General features: G+C 45.5%; 1 protein-coding gene across 2 annotated transcripts in view; it reads left to right on the forward strand.

Moving 5' to 3' along the window:
* LOC144784447 (sodium channel protein type 5 subunit alpha-like) overlaps positions 1 to 21,693 on the forward strand; it is a 1,060,325-nt gene that overhangs the window by 267,831 nt on the left and 770,801 nt on the right. For both annotated transcript variants that reach the window (XM_078663204.1, XM_078663205.1), the window contains exon 2: positions 21,311 to 21,629. In XM_078663204.1, the coding sequence (XP_078519330.1) occupies positions 21,363 to 21,629 (267 nt within the window). In that variant the 5' untranslated portion in view covers positions 21,311 to 21,362. The remainder of the gene's footprint in view (positions 1 to 21,310; positions 21,630 to 21,693) is intronic.

The following is a 21,693-nucleotide window of genomic DNA, read 5'->3' on the forward strand; positions in this document are numbered from 1 at the left end:
TCATGCTCACCGAGACATGGTGGGGAGAACTTTCGAATCCAGACGTTGCCATGGCAATTCCGCCTGATTACAATGTCTTCAGGAAGGACAGAGCTAAGGGAAGGGGCGGTGGAGTGGCACTGGTGGTGAAGAAAGGCACGGCTTGTACTATCTTGCCAGTGGAGGATATTCGTGGCTCGGAGGCCCTCGCTTTTTCTATCGCTTTGGCTCCGCATCAATCAGTCAAGGGATTATTGGTCTATAGACCGCCTGGCCCACCCGGAATGTTTTTTGAAGATCTTGACTCCGTCTTACTGGGACTGGCCCTGAAAGCAGAACACTGCATCGTGGCCGGGGATTTTAACTTCCGGATGGATGATCCTTCGGACGCGGCCGCAATTAAAATCTCAGAGGCTATGGCACCGCTGGGATTGCTCCCCTATCTGCATGGGCCGACGCATGACAAGGGGCACACTCTGGACCAGGTTTTCTCGACTTCCTCTCTCGAGGTGTTAGAGATTATCCCGGTACTATGGTCAGACCATTTGCTGGCTAAATTTTCGATCAAAGGCACAGTTAAATTTGCTGTTGCCGCCCCACAGCAGCATGGTCGAACCCATAGGGCGTACCATCGAGTGACCCCTGAGATGCTGGCTCAGGCTGCTTTGGATCATCCCTGCCCTCTCTCTGGCGACCTGACGAAGGATTTGGAGTCCCTGCAGGCATGGCTGTCTGACAGGCTTAACGACCTTGCCCCGGAACTAGCCCCCCGTCTTACTCCTAAACGAGTTTCCGCCCCTTGGTTCACCTGTGGTAAATAAATAATTAATTACCGGTACTATTTTTGAATTACATTAACAATAACAGATAGCTCAATAAATAAGAGGCAGGATCCGATGTATCCGAGTTTGAACAGGCTTTATTCAGGCAAAAGGGAAGGGACTGGAACAGGACAGCCTGAAATAAATAGGAAGGAAGGAAGGAAGGCAGCTGCTCCATTTCATTAACAGTGCAGTGTATATATAGTAAGACATTTCAAATACATTACATACAGTAGGCGTAACTTGTGACAAACGTAAGATAAGAACACATGGGCGGAAACAGAAGGCGTGTACAAGGCGTGCACTGAGACATGTGATGTGAAACATCATAGAAGTGTCATGAATGGGCGGAAACATGGAGGGGGCTACCTGAGAGCAGCTGGGACCTTTAACCTAGTGGTGCGCGCAAACGGGCAATGACGTGTTACTAGGGAGAACTGGGGGCTATGACTTCTGCACTAGAAGAGGAGACTAAAGTCTGCGGTGTCAGGACGACATGTACCTATAGCGTATCTGGTATCTGGTGTTTGGAGTACATGTTGATAGAATCTAAAAGTTATCAGGGCAAAGGCTACTTGACACTAAGACTGGTGCATGCATCTATTCTACATGTATTGCGTGAGCTAGGAATATTAATACAGTATTTCTCCTGCATGGAGACAGAAAGACTAGACCATAGCTGAAACTGTTGATGCGGTTCAGTAGCTTAGGAATGCAAAGGAGGAAAGCTGGACTGATAACTAGAAGCATAACATACTCTTGGCAGACAGGCAGGCAGAGCTAGGCCGGGCCGGGCACCGCGCGGCAGGAAGTAAGTGAAGGGTCAGGGATGCAGGTGGGTGCTGCATCGCTCCTCGGAGAGGGTTCAGGAGACTGGAGCTTGAATCTGGTGTCCGGGCCCTTTTGAGGCCTAGAAACGGGGACAATTCGGTGAATTAACGTGCACACTGTGAAACGTGGCAACACAGGCCTAATACTTGTTGCTTTCACGAGAACTGGAAACTGACATACTAACGTTGGACACAACTGTAATTGCATCTTTAATCGATCATAGGGGGATACATGCATATCGATCATGCACATATAACATAGAATGGGGAACACGTAGGCACATATAACATGGCAAAATTTACTTTTCCACATTCCCTCCTTGTGCCCTACGTTTCCATCAGGAAACATCAATATTCATGATACCATCTATCTGTTCATATAGCATCATTTGCTCGTCTCGAATTGTCTTGGAACGGGACTTAGGACTAGGAATACAAGAGGTAGCACACATGCCGCAAATCGCAGGGCCACATTGTAAACAGAGGCAGCAACTGAATATGATCATTACTGTTATACCTAGAAATGACAATACTTTCCATCCCCAGGCAGATATGATACTCCAGAGCCAACCGGACCATGTCCAGGTGCCTGGATTCTGGTGTAACTGATGGGCAATTTTATGAAGTCTGGTTATAGCTGAATAAACAGACGGCGCGTTATTAGGAATGAAAATGCAGCAACTAGATCCGATGACTCTACAAGCTCCTCCTCTATCGGCCAGTATGACGTCAAGAACGAGACGATTTTGGAGCACGACAAATCTAATGGCAGATTGCTCTTCAGTTAAATTACCTAGAGCGGAAGTAGTCTCATTCACTACTGCTTCAAGGGTTCTGGTTAACCTACGTATTAATTTACTATTCTGGACAGGACCTATGAAGAAAAAGAAACCTTTATTGAAGTCTTGATATTGTTCTAGAGCAGTTTCAGTTTGATCGACAATTGGGGACTCAGTCTCCCTTCTATGTCTAACGTGTACTAGATGTGTGTTTCTGTGATAATCAGATGGGGCTAGAAAAACTGGTGGCAGTAGGAAGGCAATATAACATGTTCCATCCCAATCTAGGGGCAGACGAATATATGCGGTCTGACCACACACAAAATAAGAATGACGTGAGGCTTTGAAAATAGATTTCCCACTGTCACTATACTCGACCACAGTAGTACAATCACTATGTCCTACATGTGCGGAACCATTGCTTCTGACACATAATTCGCCTTTAACTGGTAGAACTGAAATAGCAGGCAAATCTGGAGTAGTCTCAGACTGAACATTCAAAATCATGAAATTCGAGGAATAATTACCTAAATCATATACTTCATTTTCTAGATCTAACCCTGTTCTATGGGAAAGTCCTTGCTTGTCTGGGAAACATGTTCGATTCAAAAGGGACATATCAGTTGAGGATGACGTTAACGTGGACCATGCTCCACACGAACCATTATGTGAAAACGGATAAGGAAAGAGTGGCAGAACTCCCTTCGGTGTCTGGAAAGGGGGGAGTCGACCACACACCCAACAATTAGTGGCATTGCTGGTCTGGTGTGAATAGTGCAGCATTCGGATAAAAGTATTATTACGCATAGCAAGACGATAGGATAACTCGTGAGGAGGCAGGTCACTAAATGTGTGCTCTACTGTAACATTGGAAAACATATGTACATGTGAAATAGGAAAACATAAATGTAACGCATAACTTATGCATGTAACCATAAGGCTTAAAAATAATAGAAAGAACAGAGTAACTATACATCGACTGCAAAGATTCTTTCGATAGCGTATTCTCTTAGAGTTTTGACTAACTCTCTCACTGTGTGGGTCTGTCTTATACATGTCAGGAACCTGTCTAACCGTTTCACCCGAGAGGGACTTAGACAATTAAACTGGCTGACTTACTAGACCTCAACTTGGATTTATACTCCTGCTGCGGAGTTTTCTCTAACAGGGGAATTTTAGATTCAGTTTCTGGGCAGTCCTTGAGAACGGGGCAGTCCTTAAGAAAAGTTTTAGTTTTAAGTCCATGGAATTTCTTGACGTGGCTCGCGTGTAGCCACCCTTTTCGGTTTTCAATCTTTACTGCAGTCCGGGTGGTGAGGAGGACGAGACGGGGCTGCTTCCAGCGGGGCTCCAGCGGACTTGAACGATCAAAATTACGGATCAGCAGGAGATCCCCCGGGACGATCTCGTGTGGTTTCACCTCGGTGTTGTCTGGAAATGCAGCGGCAACCTGTGAACGACAAGATTGTAGTGCAGACATCAAGGAGGCAAGGTAATCTGTCAGCATATTACTGTCAACATCAGTTATGGTACGGGGTCTAGGTGTACCCCACATGTTGGGGGGACGCCCAAACACTATCTCATACGGGGACAGACCTGAACGGGAGTGAGCGACCATTCTCATATAAAAAAGGGCAACTGGCAGTGCTACTATCCAATCTACACCTTTCTCGGCACATACTTTGGCGATGCGGATTTTCAGAGTCTGGTTATGTCTCTCTACGAGACCGGCTGCTTCATGATGGCGTACACAATGGAACTTCCACTGGTACCCTAACAGAAGGGAAACTTGTTTCATGAGCTCGGATGAGAATGGCTGGCCGTTATCTGAATATACGACCCTAGGTAATCCATAACGGGGAAAATACTCACGAACCAACTGCCTGGCAGTGGTCGCAGCTGTGTAATCTGGAACTGGATATGCTTCTGTCCACCTGGACAAAGCGCATACAACTACGAGGACATACTTGAAACCTCGACATCGCTCCATCTGAATATAATCCATCTGGAGGACTTCAAAAGGGTGGTCAGGAGGATGGAATCCACCTTGTTCCACCGAGACACTTCTACCTGGATTGAACTGACAACATATCATGCAGGTACGTACTTTCTGTTTGGCGGCTGCTCGTAAATGCTTGTTGAACCAAAGGTTCTGGATACTGTCTAACATGGCTTTTTCTCCTAGATGTGCTGGACTATGTGCGGTGTTAATAATGACTTGAACCATAGAGTCGGGGAGAAACCATGTGGCCTTTCCCTTCGTTAACCATCCTTGATCTGTCTGGACCCCTCCTTGCTCGGACCATTTCTTGATTTCATCTGGAGTGGCATGTAACTGTATATCTATTACATCTCTTGTAGGGTCCTTAACGGTCATACAAGTAGTCTGATCTGGAATATGTGTCGGTGTCGTGTTAACTGGAATGTCTGGAGAGAGCTGTGAGCTTGGCTGTTCGATCTGCTAGATCGTTACCTTGGGAAATGATGTCAATGACTTTCGTATGTGCCTTGCACTTCATGATGGCGATAGCTGTCGGTAAATGTATTGCATCTAACAGAGCTTGAATGAGGGGGCCATGCTGAATCTTGGTTCCATGAGAAGTCATGAAACCCCTTTCTTGCCAGAGCACTCCAAAGTCGTGTACGACTCCGAATGCATAACGCAAATCTGTGTATATGTTTACTTTCAGGTTCTTAGCTCGTATGCAGGCTTGGGTCAGAGCAACAAGCTCTGCTGCCTGAGCAGACAGGGTGTCAATACGATGTGTTTCTATAACTTCGGTTTCAGTAGTCACTGCATACGCGGCTACTAGTTCTCCTGTACTTGTTCTCATACATGAACCATCCACATAAAGTGTCAGGTCAGGATCTGGTAATGCAATATCTGTCAAGTCTTGTCTTGGCTTTGTCATGGTGTTAACAACTTCCACACAGTCATGTGTGGCAGGATTTGAAGTAACTGACGGTAACAATGTAGCGGGATTTAAAATGTTGCAGCGTCTGATTTCTATATGTGGCTGAAACAGTGTCAGTTCATAACCTGTTAAACGTGCAATTGTCAAGTGCTGAGTCTGAGTTCGGTTTAAAAGAACTTCCACGGAGTGTGGAACTTGTACTGTCAGGGAGTGTCCTAACACTATGGAATCACTTTGTCTGATAGCTAGTGCTGTGGCTGCAACTGACTTAAGGCACGCAGGCAGAGCCTGGGCTACTGGATCTAATGTGCTAGAAAAATAAGCACAGGGCTTGTATTGTCCTGCTTGATCTTGTGTAAGAACAGATAATGCAGTACCATCACGTTCAGTAACAAAAAGTGTGAAAGGCTTACTGTAGTTCGGTGTTGCTAGAACAGGTGCATTACATAAAACTTTCTTTAACTCATTAAAAACAAGTGTATGTTCCTGGGTCCAAGGGAGGACAGTCGATACGGCTGCCTCCTGTGTCGTTAACTGTATCAGTGGCTTGGCTAGATATGCGTACTGGGGAATCCATTGTCTACAGTAAGAAGTGAGGCCGATAAAAGCTCGTACCTCCTTCTGAGTCTTGGGCTGTGGAAGACGTGCTATTAACTGGATACGGTCTGGTGTCAACTGCCTACCCCTCTTGGACAGTAAGTGTCCTAAGTATACCACTTGCTGGACACAGAATTGCAATTTGGAAGGGGACACCTTGTGCCCCATCTCGGCCAGGAAATACAGAACTGTAAGTGACGCACGTTCGCAGTCACGTTCAGAACGGGCTGTGATCAGTAGATCATCGACATACTGGAGCAGGGCAGTGTCAGTTGGCATGTGAATATTGTCTAGTTGTCTCTTAAGTGCTTGACTATAAATGCTAGGGCTTTCTGTGAAACCTTGAGGAGCTCGTGTGAATTTATAGCTTCTTCCATTTAAACAGAATCCGAAAAGGAACTGGCTGTCTGGATGAATAGGGACACTGAAAAATGCGTTCTTGAGATCGATGACTGTAAAGAACGTGGCTTCTGAATCAATGGCTGTCAAGAGGGAAGAAATATCTGGGACTACTGGGTATTGGGGTATGATACATTTATTAAGTTCTCGAAGGTCAATCACTAATCGATAAACTGGAGGTGCATTTGGATCAGTACGTTTCAGGACTGGAATGATAGGAGAATTACATACATTGGAGTCAGTTTCTACAACCACTCCTTGAGCAATGAGTTCGTCAATAATTTTGGATAAGGCTGTTACAGCCTCAGGTGGCAATCTGTACTGTCGGATTCGTGGTAATACAACACCTTGCTTCAGAGTGACACGATGGGGTGTGATATGCATACAACCTACATCAGTTGGACCTTGCGCCCATAAATGCTGTGGTACATTCAATAATCTTGGATCAAAATCACGTAATACATAATGACCTTTAAAATCACGGAGAAACAAACGGACCCCTTCTGGGGAGCAGCATATGACTGCTCCTAATTCTTTAAGAGTCTTTATGCCTAACAGATTCTCTGGACAAGATTTCGTGAGTAACAAGTCTGTAGTTCGGGACAATGGACCGACTTCTAGAGTAACTGGTTTCGATATTTCATTAATAATAGGCTTTCCTGAAAATCCAAGGGAAACATTTCTAGAGCCTGAGAGTGGAGCCCCTGGAACCTCGTCATGACTGATGGTAGTCCTACTTGCCCCTGTATCAATCAGAAACTTTCTGTCTTTCCCCAATACTTGACTGTGTACATAGGGACCCTCTTGATCTACAGGAATCTCGATGAGAGGCAAGCCTACCTCCCTCTCTAGGCTGTTTCATGAATATGGCTAATAATCTGGATACTCTGACTGTGCATACTGGTACATCTGCTGTGTAACGTGTTGTGTTGCAGCGATAGGCTGCGGTACTGTAACTGTCTGTTGTGCATTCTGCGGTGGCTGGGAAGTCTGTGAAACTTGTTCTTGTCTAGGCGGACGTGGTCTTTCTTTCGTTTTACCAGTAGCTATGTTGTGTTTCAGAACTGCACATTCGTTTATATAATGACCTGGCTGTTTACAGTAATTGCATGTCCCTTTAACGGGAGCTGCAGGATGACTGGCTTGATTCGGACCCCTCTTCTGACTGTCTTGTGGAATAGATTGTGCAACTAATACTTTCATTTTCGTGTCTTTCATACGTCTCCTTTCGTGTTCCTGCTCTTCCCTGATTCTGTTCTGGTGGTACTGGAGCATTTGGAGCATCTGTGACGGAGTATTAGCTTGCCAGGTACTTTCGACTTTCAGTACTCGATTTTTAACTTGTGGACTTGAATTTTTGACTAGTTTGGTAACAAAAAGATGAGGGTACGACTCACTACTTGTTTTCAGACCACTATTAATAATGAAACATTTCTCAAATCTAGAATAAAAATCACTAGTATCTTCGTCTTGTTTTTGTTTACAGGCTGAGATGGCATCCCAATCTTCCTTTTTCGTGGCTAGTAATCTTGGCAAAACTTGTATTAACAGTTCGGGCAAAGCTTTAGCTTTATCCCCAAGACCGGTACCTGGTACTCGTGTATTATCTTCAGTTTCTAATGCTGTCCAATCTATCTTTTTCTCTCCCACCTCCCATTCTTTTTCTTTGAGTTTTTCATATATGCCCGCAGGCAACAGGACTTTTAACATTTTAATGATATCAGGATACGTGTAGTCTCCCATACGGAGCATGTCCTTTAATTCACGGTGAAACCCTGCTGGGTCTTTATCATGACAGGGAATTAACTTTTTCATTTCTAAGAGCTCTATTTTCGTGATAGGGGTGTAAACAAATACTCGTTCTAGACTACCATCTTCTCCCTTAACTGGATGCACTTCTCGTAACGGATTCTGTCTGTCTATGTAGAATGATTTTCCTTCTGGGGGTGAGACGTGAACATAATGTGGATTCAGAAACGTTCGGTACTTGTGGCGCTGTTCTAGAATGACCCTAATTAAATCGGTACCTAGACCTTTCCATTTGTTTTGGAGTAACTCGTTCAATACATCATGTAGAGGACCTGGATCGGAATGCTGATCCTCATACAATGTGATGAGGTGCTGGATCATATATATACCCACCAGACGTTGCTCGGCTGGGGGCAGTTTCAGAAACATTTGGGCCACTATTTCGTCTGGAAACGTGGTAGAATCACTAGTCCATCGGACTGCTGATCGGGCTAGTTCTTGCTCATGCATTGTACTAAGCTCGCTATAACCTATTCGTGATTTCAGAATGTGATCGGTGGCCTGGAATACTTGCTCAAGAGAACACTGTTCTGGTGTTGGAGGAGGAAAAGTTTTCTTGTAATCTAGGCGTGAATGTCGGTCGGAAAGTCTAGTTCTACCTACATACGCTATTCTGGAAGGATTCTCGCTGTCTACCTCTTCACTAGAAGAGTCACTCTCTTTCTCGGTTGCTCTTTTTGCTTCTCGTTCCTTGTGTATACGTATTATTTCCTTACGAATTTTCTTGTACATACTCTCTATACTACCTTGTGTCTTGTGTTTTCCATCGGCTATATTGTCACTCCACCTAGTCAGGACCTTCATTTCTTCTGGATCTTTTTCTGGATAGTCTTGCTCTCTTATTAAACAGTTAATCAAAAATTTTAAAATCATGAGCTGAGTCTCGACTTTTCTTTGAACCATGGCTTCGTGAATACTTCCTGGATTCTCTCCTGTACGGATAAAACGATATATTCTGTCTAGATGTTCCTTCATATCGGGCAGGGTGATCAAAAAGCTGGCAACTCGTCTTAAACGTAATGAATACAAGATCATGTGATCTTCACCTGGAACTGGATCATATATACAATCAGTAAGAAGTCGCTTGAGATCTGTGTGTGTCGCCACTTTTGGCGTACGCTGTAACGCTAGTTCATGTAGCGTCAGACGTTTCGGTTGAGGCGGGGTGCGAGGAGAACCTCCCCCCGCGGCTCCTAAACTAGAATCGTCGGTGAATACTGTACGGGCTGGTAGAGTGACTGGCATAACGGGTGCATGTACTGTGGGCTGGGCCGGGGGTGCTGTAACAGGTACTGTAACATTAACTGGACCCACGGGACCAGCAGCTGGAGGAGCTGGAATTACATTATTAACGGGAGCAGGCGGAACAGGATTTGCATATTCTGGGACTGTATCGTCCAAATAGGACGAAAGAAAAATATCAGCTGCGGTCGGTTTGTGACGTAGCTTAATCGGGACCATTGGCGACGGGAAATTACAGGGTGCTTCCGGGGTTGCCTTCGGCAAGCCCTCGGCAAGAAGAGGATACATACCTTTAATAAGGGCATTTCTCTGTCTGACTGACTGTTCTGCTCTAACTCGTTCACCTTCTTCTATTAATTCCCTTTCTTGGGCTTTTTCTGCGGATTCCCTACTTAATTCTGTTTTTCTGAATTCTTTTTCGGTTCTTTTATGAGATTCTTTGCGCCATAACTCGATGGCATCTTTCTGGGACTGTCTGGCTTTCTTTTTCCATAACGCTTCTTCTACTCGCATGATGCACTCGGCATCCCATGTACCTGATACGGGCCATCTATATTTCTCTTCTAGTTCCTTGGTATAGTCCGCCCATAAGTCTAGATATATTATGGCATCTAAGCCATGCTTGTGATACATAAAATGTCCTGGACTGTCCCTAGGAGGGACAGGAACTGCTTCTTCGAGTAACCCTTTTTCTGGTCTTTAACTGACGTAATTTCGAGAAAAGAGGCATTTCGGTTATATACTTGGAAACGCAATACACAATAATCACAGTAATAAAATAGCGAACAAAGCACTCATACCACGACATAAAAATACATTGATAACAGTTCGAACAGAATACTACCTGATACACTGAAAACAGAACACATGAATTTCTCGAGAACAGACTTACTAGAATTACTGGATGCACTGCTAAAACAGTACAGAACATACCGGTCCCATAAAGAGACACGTCGGACCCGTATCCACCTAGGTGAATACTTCGGACTGGATCTGTGTACCCAAACCCAACGGACCAGGACCAAACTAATGATCCTGTCTAGATACTTCCCCCGCGACGGTACTCACCGGGAAGCAGAAACTGGAAGGCCTCAGACTGGACTGGACTGCTACGACGTCGGACTACGAACTTCGGAAACTTCGGTTACAGGTGGGCCTCCGGATACTTCGGACCTTGACTCTCGGCTTGGGCTCTGGTCGGGACGAACCGCATTCCACACCGCTTCGTCTGGATGTCGGACCGCAGTCTCCGTCTCCTCCGTGGGCCTGAGGGAGACTTGAAGCAGAAATATCTGCACGTGCACGGTATTGTTCCGTCACGGCTGCAGAGGGTCAGGGGACCGGCGTTGCATCGCCAGCGCGTGAGGAAGGGGTACGTCCCTATTCGGGCGCCATTATGTGGTAAATAAATAATTAATTACCGGTACTATTTTTGAATTACATTAACAATAACAGATAGCTCAATAAATAAGAGGCAGGATCCGATGTATCCGAGTTTGAACAGGCTTTATTCAGGCAAAAGGGAAGGGACTGGAACAGGACAGCCTGAAATAAATAGGAAGGAAGGAAGGAAGGCAGCTGCTCCATTTCATTAACAGTGCAGTGTATATATAGTAAGACATTTCAAATACATTACATACAGTAGGCGTAACTTGTGACAAACGTAAGATAAGAACACATGGGCGGAAACAGAAGGCGTGTACAAGGCGTGCACTGAGACATGTGATGTGAAACATCATAGAAGTGTCATGAATGGGCGGAAACATGGAGGGGGCTACCTGAGAGCAGCTGGGACCTTTAACCTAGTGGTGCGCGCAAACGGGCAATGATGTGTTACTAGGGAGAACTGGGGGCTATGACTTATTCACTAGAAGAGGAGACTAAAGTCTGCGGTGTCAGGACGACATGTACCTATAGCGTATCTGGTATCTGGTGTTTGGAGTACATGTTGATAGAATCTAAAAGTTATCAGGGCAAAGGCTACTTGACACTAAGACTGGTGCATGCATCTATTCTACATGTATTGCGTGAGCTAGGAATATTAATACAGTATTTCTCCTGCATGGAGACAGAAAGACTAGACCATAGCTGAAACTGTTGATGCGGTTCAGTAGCTTAGGAATGCAAAGGAGGAAAGCTGGACTGATAACTAGAAGCATAACATACTCTTGGCAGACAGGCAGGCAGAGCCAGGCCGGGCCGGGCACCGCGCGGCAGGAAGTAAGTGAAGGGTCAGGGATGCAGGTGGGGGCTGCATCGCTCCTCGGAGAGGGTTCAGGAGACTGGAGCTTGAATCTGGTGTCCGGGCCCTTTTGAGGCCTAGAAACGGGGACAATTCGGTGAATTAACGTGCACACTGTGAAACGTGGCAACACAGGCCTAATACTTGTTGCTTTCACGAGAACTGGAAACTGACATACTAACGTTGGACACAACTGTAATTGCATCTTTAATCGATCATAGGGGGATACATGCATATCGATCATGCACATATAACATAGAATGGGGAACACGTAGGCACATATAACATGGCAAAATTTACTTTTCCACACACCGTAGCACTGTCGGCCAGGCGGCAGCAGTGCAAGGTAGCTGAAAGAGCTTGGCGGGTAAAATATGATGCGGAGGCTAAGTTGACCTATAAGAGCGCGGTTAAGGAGTATCACCGGGACATTCGCCTGGGTAAGAAAGCCTACCTGGCAGGGAGGATAGAAGCTGCCTCCAACTCCTGCAAGGAGATTTTCTCTGTAGTTAGGGAATTTATATCTCCACGGACTAACATCACTGAGGAGAGGCCCTCTGACTCTTGGGCCGCTGACCTTGCTAGCTTTTTTACTAGCAAGATCCAACTTATACAGGATTCTTTTCCGTTGGCTATACCCGCGGAGCGGATTGATTCTGTGGTCAATCGATCACCCCCGGCTCCGCCAGGCCTGACGCTGGGCGCATTTCCACCTATATCTGCGCCCGCCTCTTTAGCACTTATGGGCAACTTGAAATCGGGCTCGCCCTTGGACCCATGCCCTGCTAAAATTCTGGCGAAATTGGCTGAGGTGATTAATCCATTGGCTAACCCGCTATTGAATCTCTCGCTGAGCCAGGGAGTGGTTCCGCAGGCTTGGAAGCAGGCAATGGTCATCCCGCTGCTCAAGAAGCCTGGTCTGGACCCTAAGGCCCCTGTTAACTACCGGCCTATCTCTCTGTTGCCGGCTCTTACGAAAATTGTTGAAAAGCACGTGCAGACGGTGCTCTCCAATTTTCTAGAGTCTAATGAGATTCTGCACGCCACCCAGTCGGGCTTCCGTCCTAATCTCAGCACGGAGACTGCACTCCTTGAGGTCTCCGAAACTATCAAAGGGATTTTGGATACCGGGGGCAAAGCCATGCTGGTGATGCTGGATTTGTCGGCGGCTTTCGACACCGTCCCCCATGACGGTCTTCTCACAAGACTCTATGAGATAGGACTATGGGGGACGGTGTTCAGCTGGTTTTCCTCCTTCCTAGCTGGCCGCCGGCAAACGGTCTGGGCCTCGCCAGATTCCGCCGTGATGCCGCCTCTGGGAGTCGGGGTCCCTCAGGGCTCTATCTTGAGCCCGACCCTCTTTAATATCTTCATGACCCCTTTGGCGGCGTTGGCGGAGTCGTTTGGGGCCCGGATCGTATCCTATGCAGACGACACCCAGCTCCTCTTCTCGTGTAAGAGAGGAGGAGACTTTGAGGGGGAGAGTATCCGGGATTGCCTTGGGGCTGTGTTTCAATGGTTTCAACTGAACAGCCTCAAGTGCAACTCCGATAAGTCCGAGGTACTCTTCTTTGGGTGTGACACGGAGCCAGACTGGCAGGCTTGGTGGCCTACCAACATGTTCCCCCCAACGTGTTCATCCCAAATGGTTAAGAACTTGGGTGTTAAGATGGACAAGGGGTTGACCATGAAGTCCCAGATCCTGGGGGTGTCGGGCATGTGCTTCGGCCTCCTCAGGATGCTACGGAGGTTTCTTCCCCTATTATCGGAGGAGCACAGGAAGCTGACTGTGCAGGCCCTGATAGGCTCTAGGTTGGATTATTCAAACGTTCTATACCTGGGCCTGCCAGGGTACCTGTTACAGCGGCTCCAAGTTGTGCAGAACGCTGCGGCGAGAGCGATTTATGGATTGAACAGACGCGCCAGTGCTGCGGGCTTGCTCCAGACCTTGCACTGGCTCCCAATCCGCAAGCGGATCGCCTTTAAGGCTTTGACCCTGACATACAAGGCCCTCCATGCGACGGGAGCAAAGTACCTCCAAAAGAGACTTGCCTTCTACCGACCGGCTCGCTCTCTGAGATCAGAATCCCTATTTTTGGCGACTGTCCCGCGAGTGAAGAGAGCGCGCTTGGGAGGTCGCTCCTTTGGACTACTGGCGCCACAATTGTGGAACTCTCTGCCTCTTATACTTCGGGCAGCCACTAGCCTATTAGCTTTTAGAAAGGACCTTAAAACCTGGCTGTTTACCCAGTAGGTCTCTTTTTGCTTGTTGTTTTCTTTCTGTCTGTGACACTTTTTCTCTTAATGTGTTATGTTAGTCTACTGCAGCCTACCTTAATTAAAAGCGTCGGGACACTCTTTTTGAGTAGCCGTGCGCTCTATAAAAACCATTTTAACATAACATAACATAACATAACATAACATACTTGGCAATGCACTGATATATTCTGATGTTATAAGGTTAAATGGTTCTGCAGGTTAATTAAATACACTTTTTGAATTCAAAAGAGGCTATCATATTTTTACACTTTTCCTGCATTGTCTTTAAAAATAAAGATGTTCTTAAAGTTGGGCAGTGCAGGTTCCCTAGTTACTTTTTTTCTTTAACACAAATTAGCATTTAAATAAATGTTCACCCGTTTATTTAGCATCTTCTTACTGCTACTGAGACGAGAAAACAGCAGCCCAGAGCTGCTGTTAACCAGGGGGTCACATGTAAAGGTCAGGAGGGCATCATGCGGCCCCCGGGCCTACTTTGAGTGTCAGTCTGTTAGACAAAATACCTCATTACACGCGGCCAGGTGTGGGATGTGATGATTATTGCACCTTGCGAAATCTGACACCGATGGCTTTGGGTTTTATCAGATGTGATAATTAACGCCTTTTACAACTTTTGCCCCATAAATTAGGCATAATACACCACACCAAACCCTACATGTTCCAGCATTTACTAGGCCCTTTTCACCTATTGAATCAGTTACTGTTAACCTATCGAAATGTAGTATTGGTTCCGAATTTATTGTCCCTGGTAATTACTTAGGGGCGACTAAAATCCCAATCCTCATAACGGTGATCTCTGCACAAAGTGGTGTTTGCTCAAGGATCGTAAATCACTGGATCACTCGTAAATAGAGCCAAAGTTGCACATTACAGGGGTTCTCTAGGATCTTGTGGGGGTGCAGATTTGATATAAGAAATTCAATGCTGTACTTAAAGCCACCTTCATTCCTCTCAGAATTCTGGATTACCTATATTGCATATGCAACAATTTACACTGCTGTTTTGGAATGATTTGGGGCCTGATTTAGAATTTGGCAGACAGTTACCCCATCACAAACATGATGGTTATCTGGTCCACCTTATTACAAGTACATTTTATGGTAATTCATTTGTAATAAGGCAGGCAGGATATCCATACAATTTGTGATGAGTGCCCAACCTCCAGCCTCTAAATCAGGCCTTTGGATTGCATTGATGTCAATCCAGTCTTTCACTGTAATCCGCACCACATATAATAATAATCTGCACCACATATAATAATCCGCACCACATATAATAATAATCCGCACCACATATAATAATAATCCGCACCACATGTAATACACCCAAAAACGACATTTACAGAACTGACCAAATGCAACAACCATATTTCCGAATGGCCGGTGGGTGAAATGTATTTAATTTATCACAGTCAAAGGGCATGTGTCCGAGAGGTGGGCTTAACAGTAGGTCGCAGGAGCCTAGAGTCACTCACACCTGTGATAAAATCCTAAACAATGTGTAATAGGTGTGTTTTCAGGGGATTTTTGAATCTTTGAAAATTGCCTTCTGTTAGAAGATGGTGGGACACCAGCTCCATATGCCTTGAGCGTGCAGCGTTCTGCCTCCAATAGGTTTGCGTCTTCACCCGTTAAAGCAACGTTTTTGGGGTGGCCCACCTTACGTATCTGGTTGGCTAAATGTCATTGAAGAGGTTGTGCAAAATTGCCATGATTTAGGCACCTGGGCGTCACTGTCTCCTTATCCGAGACGTTACCAATCTCTTGTACTAGAAGCGCCTGACCCAGCTGTGTTATACTCCGTCAAGTGCCACACATAACACAACACACATGTTGAAGCAAACCGTTTACAGCTTTTGTCATCTATGGAAGAGCCTTCCCATTCTACTCTGAACTCTGTCTTCCCAGACTGTTTTCATGCAAAGGACCAAAATGCTTAACTTCTAATTCAGTTTTGGTGATTTTTCGTTGTTATGTTACCAAGCACTCTAGTGCCATTTTCAGCATCGTCCTTCATTTATACAACGTATCTTCCACTTCTTCTTCTTCATCTTCATATTCGTCTTCGTCTTCTTCGTCGTCTTCTTCGTCGTCTTTTTCTTCTTCATCTTTTTCTTCTTTGTAGTTTTCTTTTTCTTCTTCATCTTTTTCTTCTACTTTGCCTTCTTTTTATTATTATTACTATTATTATCAGACAAGAATAATGATATTTATTTATTTATTTAGTGTGTTTTGGTATCGCGCACAGCTACCCCAACGGGGTGTCCCGGCGCTCCTGTATAACTACATGCAGACCTTTGATGGTTAATTGAGGCAGAAGTAACTCAGCAGAACAGGTGAGTTTTGAGTGCTCGCCGGAAAGGTTGTTCGTCTTTGATCAGCCGGATGGCATTAGGAAGTTTATTCCATAAGGCCGCTGTCAACACTGGGAAAGTTTTCCCACCTGAGCGGGATTTCCTGAATCTAGGAACCGACAGGAGGTTTTTTGACGAGGAACGTAGAGTCCTGAAGTTATTATAAGGGATCAAACAGGAAGACAGATATGCGGAGCCTTTACCCTGCATTGCCCGATGAGCTAGTACCAAAGCTTTAAATTCGGCCCTCTTTTGCAGTGGTAGCCAGTGGAGGTTGCGGCGGTGAGGGGTGATGTGCTCACGTAGGGGGAGACCGGTAACCAATCGCACCGCCGCATTCTGTACTGTCTGAAGGCGATGACTGAGCCCTGCAGACAGGCCAGAGTAGAGGCCATTGGCGTAGTCCAGGTGTGAAGTAATCAACGCCTGGACTACAATCTTCCTGGTGTTACTCGGCAGAAAGTGAATGAACTTTTTTATCATTCTAATCTTGGCTAGACAGGCAGTGGAGACTGTATGCACTTGATGATGAAAAGTGAGGTTGGAGTCCCATCTCACTCCAAGATTCTTCACAGAGTCTTTTGGGAGGGGGGGGGGGTACTTAAGTCGGTAGGCCACCAAATATTAGGGTCCAGTGGAGAAGGCTGGTGAAAAAATAGAACCTCCGTTTTCCCAGCATTCAATCTAAGAAAATTATTGTCCATCCAGTGAGCAATTGTACGAAGACAATTTTTTAATGGATCAAAAGTTGAGGGGGAGATGTTATTGAAAGAAAACATAAGCTGGATATCATCAGCATAGGAGGTGACCTTTATACCAGTTTGGGCGATGATATCAAAAAGTGGGGAAAAATAAACATTAAATAAGAGGGGGCTCAGCGAGGAGCCCTGAGGGACTCCCCACCGAAGCGGACGACTTTCAGAAATGAATGGGGGGGTAAACACTGCCTGGGTCCGGCTAGACAAGAAGGATGAAATCCATCCTAAGGCCGTGCCCTGAATACCTTTTGAATGCAGGCGATCAAGGAGGAGGGGGTGGGAGACGGTGTCGAATGCTGCCGACAAGTCCAGCAGCACCAACACCGCTCTTGATCCCTCGTCCAGCCTCCATCTTACTGCGTCTGACATCTCGATGAGAGCCGACTCAGTGCTGTATCCTGGTCTAAAGCCGTGCTGAGAATCGTGAAAGGCACCTGATGTTTCGAGAAAGCTAGCTAGTTGTTGTTGAGCAAGTCTTTCTAGTACTTTAGCAGGGGCAGGCAGTAGAGAAATGGGCCTGTAGTTGGCAGGATCACAGGGATCGGCGCTGGCCTTCTTAATTATCGGAACCAGGCGTGCTTGTTTCCAGGTGTCGGGGAAAACTCCCAGCTGTAATGAATCATTCCATATTCTGTTCAGAAAGGGATTAAGGATGGGAGCTAAGGATTTGTAATGTTTAGCCGGCCATGGGTCCAGCGGAGAGCCAGATTTAATTTTAAGAAGTTCTGCAAGAGATTGTTCCAGAGAAATCTCTGCAAAATCAACGAACAGGAACTCAGGGCCAGATAGAGAGACGGGTATAGGACTTTTATATACTGAGGTGTTGGTAGGGAAAGAGTCATGAATGGTGGCTATTTTATTCTCGAAAAAGACAGAGAGATTATCACAGAGAGTCTGTGATACCACTGGAGGTCGTTTCAATGCCAGGGGATCTGTGAAGGATCTGACTGTCTCAAATATTTCCCTTGATGAACCTTGGGAACGATTAATTTTTTCTTCTAAGAATATTATTTTATGTTCAATGATCTTCTTCCTATAGTTTTTCAAGGCGGCTTTGTAAAGAATTTTACGATCTGATGAGAAAGTGATTCTCCAACGTCTCTCAAGATGTTTACATTCTGATTTGAGCTTGCGAAGATCATTCGAATACCATGGGGCCGAGGGAGCAGAGCGATAGGTTTTTATGGGCCTAATAGGGGCGATCTGATCGATTGCCGAAGTAATGTGGTCATTAATGTGTGTTAATCGTGTATCAAGGTCAAGGCTCGTGTCAAAGTGGTCAACAGATCAGAGATGAGGAGCTAGGCTATCAGGAGAAATCCTACTCCAGTTTCTGCCCAGTTGTTTAGCCGGACGGACATGACGATTTGTGCAGTGGCAGGGAAATATGAAAGGTACAAGCAGGTGATCCGACCAGACTATAGGAACAGGATTGAGTGTGACTAGGCCTTCTAAGTTCGTACAGATTAAATCAAGAGTGTGGCCTGCTTTGTGCGTTGGACCACTAACAACTTGATTCAGTCCGCCGTCAGCCAGAGAGGACAGGAAATTAAGGGAGGCAGTATCCTCTATATTGTCAACATGAAGATTGAAATCCCCAAGGAGGGTGAAATTGGCATAACGCAGTGACGCTTGTAGGGCGTAATCCAGGAAGACTGGAAGGTGGGATGGTTTAGAATTGGGAGGTCGATACGCCAGGAGGCCGGAGAATGTAAAATTGGGCGAAATATTAATACAAAAAGGGAGCGCTTCAATGCGTTCTACTTGATTATAGGCGAAAGACGAAATAGACCAATGGGTTCTATATATTATGGCCACTCCTCCCCCGGGGTGTGAGCTCTGTCTGTTGGCACATAATATATTATAGCCCGGCGGGATTGCTAGATGTAACGCAGGATTGGTGTCATCTCCTAACCACGTCTCAGTAAGAAACAATACATCCCATTTATCTTCTTCCAAAGTATGGAATACGTCAAGGGAGTGTTTGACTAAGGATCGGCAGTTTAGCAGGCCAGCTTTTAAGCGTGTCTGCAAAGAAGTAGTCTGTTGAAGAAGGCAGTTATGTTCTTCATTGCCGGGAAGGTCAGGTGAGCATTTCATAAGTGGAAAGATGGGATTGGCAGCAGCGCTAATACATGATGGAATAATACAGTGTAGAGGTCGCAGGGATTTAAGCCTAGCGCTGTCATATGTTGTGAGAGGGGGAATGCTCAAGGTGACAGTACCTGCGTCTGCGGCCGCATACTGGTCGCTGACGGACGCAGACGGGCAGGACTCTGGCGCGACTCCGGCGCAGGTCCGGCGCGTCCGCTGATCGCGTCCGCTGCGCGGAGACATGGTCTTCCGTTTATATAGTGTCCAATCGGGTGCCTTCAAAGGCTAGCCCACTCCAAAATGGCCGACAAAGTTAGTAATCACCTCAAGCAGCGTTCAATTCGGCTGGGGTGAGTTTTAATTCAGGAGATTCAGGTTTCTGACCCCCATCTAGCAGGAAACCAAGGGACAAGTTACCAATGCCACTTTGTAGTCAAGCGGAGGCGGAGGGGACTTAGTGCAGCGAGGGGGGAGGCAAAACAAGAACAGCTTAGCTTCGTGATCAAGCTAAGTAATGTGCAGTTAAAACGCTGTAAGGACAGCTAGTAAGAGCGTGCAGTTTTAAAATTTAGCTAAACACAGAAAACAACAACCTCCCGGCTCAAGCCTCAGGAGGGATGACAGTTACAGGGTAGAAGAACCAATGCGGCGAAGCCCCTTATATAGTGTCCAATCGGGTGCCTTCAAAGGCTAGCCCACTCCAAAATGGCCGACAAAGTTAGTAATCACCTCAAGCAGCGTTCAATTCGGCTGGGGTGAGTTTTAATTCAGGAGATTCAGGTTTCTGACCCCCATCTAGCAGGAAACCAAGGGACAAGTTACCAATGCCACTTTGTAGTCAAGCGGAGGCGGAGGGGACTTAGTGCAGCGAGGGGGGAGGCAAAACAAGAACAGCTTAGCTTCGTGATCAAGCTAAGTAATGTGCAGTTAAAACGCTGTAAGGACAGCTAGTAAGAGCGTGCAGTTTTAAAATTTAGCTAAACACAGAAAACAACAACCTCCCGGCTCAAGCCTCAGGAGGGATGACAGTTACAGATAATAGGAGAATGAATAATATCGATAAGAGAAATAACAATAATAAAGAACAATGATAATGAATCGCTTTTATTTGTTACGTGTTATGCTGTTCATTTTTTTCATTCCCTTTACTGTAAAGCGCTCTGCTACCTTCGGGTCTTGTTAGCGCTATAGAAAACTTCTAAATAAATAATAAATAAATAATAACAACATCAATCTCATAATTATTGTTGTTATTATTAATATTAGTAGTAGAATTAGTATTAATATTTTTTTATTGTTGCTGTAGTAGTAGTAGTAGAATTAGTATTAATATTATTATTGGTATTATTATTGTTGTTGTTATTAATACAAATAATGATAATATAATGAATATTAGTAATATTAGTAATAGTAACTGCATGATGATACCCTTTGCTATCTTTTATTATTTGCCTAACAATCTGTGGGGTGTGGCGGCGGGACATGAGGCTGCCAGGTCTGTTGTGCATTTTAAGTAGGAGGGAAACTATGGTTTACGGACAGATAGTAACACTTTTGGATCAGGAGTAAGGGCAGAAAAGCACCCAATATCTGCGACCCCCGTGGAAGAAACGCCTTTCACATCTGTGACCCAGAAACAATCAATGTCCAAACCCACTTCCGCTCCTTCACCACAAGAAGTAAACTCAAAAAACTACTGCGTGTCACACGGATTTCATGTTTTTAGCTGAAAATTTCATAGAGCGACAAGCCTTAAAATACATTGATATTCAGTGCATCAGAGTTGGAGAAAAATTATATTTTAAAGCTAAAACGTGAATCGTATTTTTTAATATCTTGAACCTGGCCATCTCTCTTTCTGCCTCCACTTCACCATTACCTCACTATCATATATTTCTATATAACGTCCTATTGTGTGGGGTAGATTTTAGTGATTTAAGCAGTAAAGGTTTCTCGGATGTAGGGCTGATTCACATTTGAAGAGTATTATGTTATTAGGCAGCTTGTTTTGGGGGATTTTACAATTTCCTCTAATTTATGTATTGGATGGGTGTTTCTTGAGCACCCAGGTCCAACATTGTAAACAGTTTAATGTCTTAAAACAGAAGTCTCCAACCAGCCTCCCACAGTATTTTTGATTTCTGCAATAGCATTGTTGATCTTGTACGTTTCACACCCAATGCACATATACTGACGCGGCAACTCTTTTCAGCTCTTTCCAATAACAGGAGCAAAGGCAAGCAGAGAAGGTGCAGGATGAAAAGATGGCAGCCCTGCTGGTACAACCGGGTCCTGAGAACTTCCGCCGGTTCACTCATGAATCCCTGGCTGCTATTGAGAAGCGCATCGCTGAGGAGCAGGCCAGAAGTGCCAAGCAGGAGTATCGAGAAGAAACGGTTGACGAGGAGAAGCCGCGACCAGCGCCCGACCTGGAAGCTGGCAAACAGCTGCCTCATATCTATGGGGACTTCCCTTCACAGCTCATCGGAGAGCCCCTGGAAGATATTGATCCTTTCTACAACAATCAGAAGGTGAGGACCGAAAATATCACTTGTTCTGTGGATGTCTTTTCATTGCAATAGAAAGATGATACAT

This window comes from Lissotriton helveticus, chromosome 10, assembly GCF_964261635.1.
Source record: "Lissotriton helveticus chromosome 10, aLisHel1.1, whole genome shotgun sequence".
NCBI lineage: Eukaryota > Metazoa > Chordata > Amphibia > Caudata > Salamandridae > Lissotriton > Lissotriton helveticus.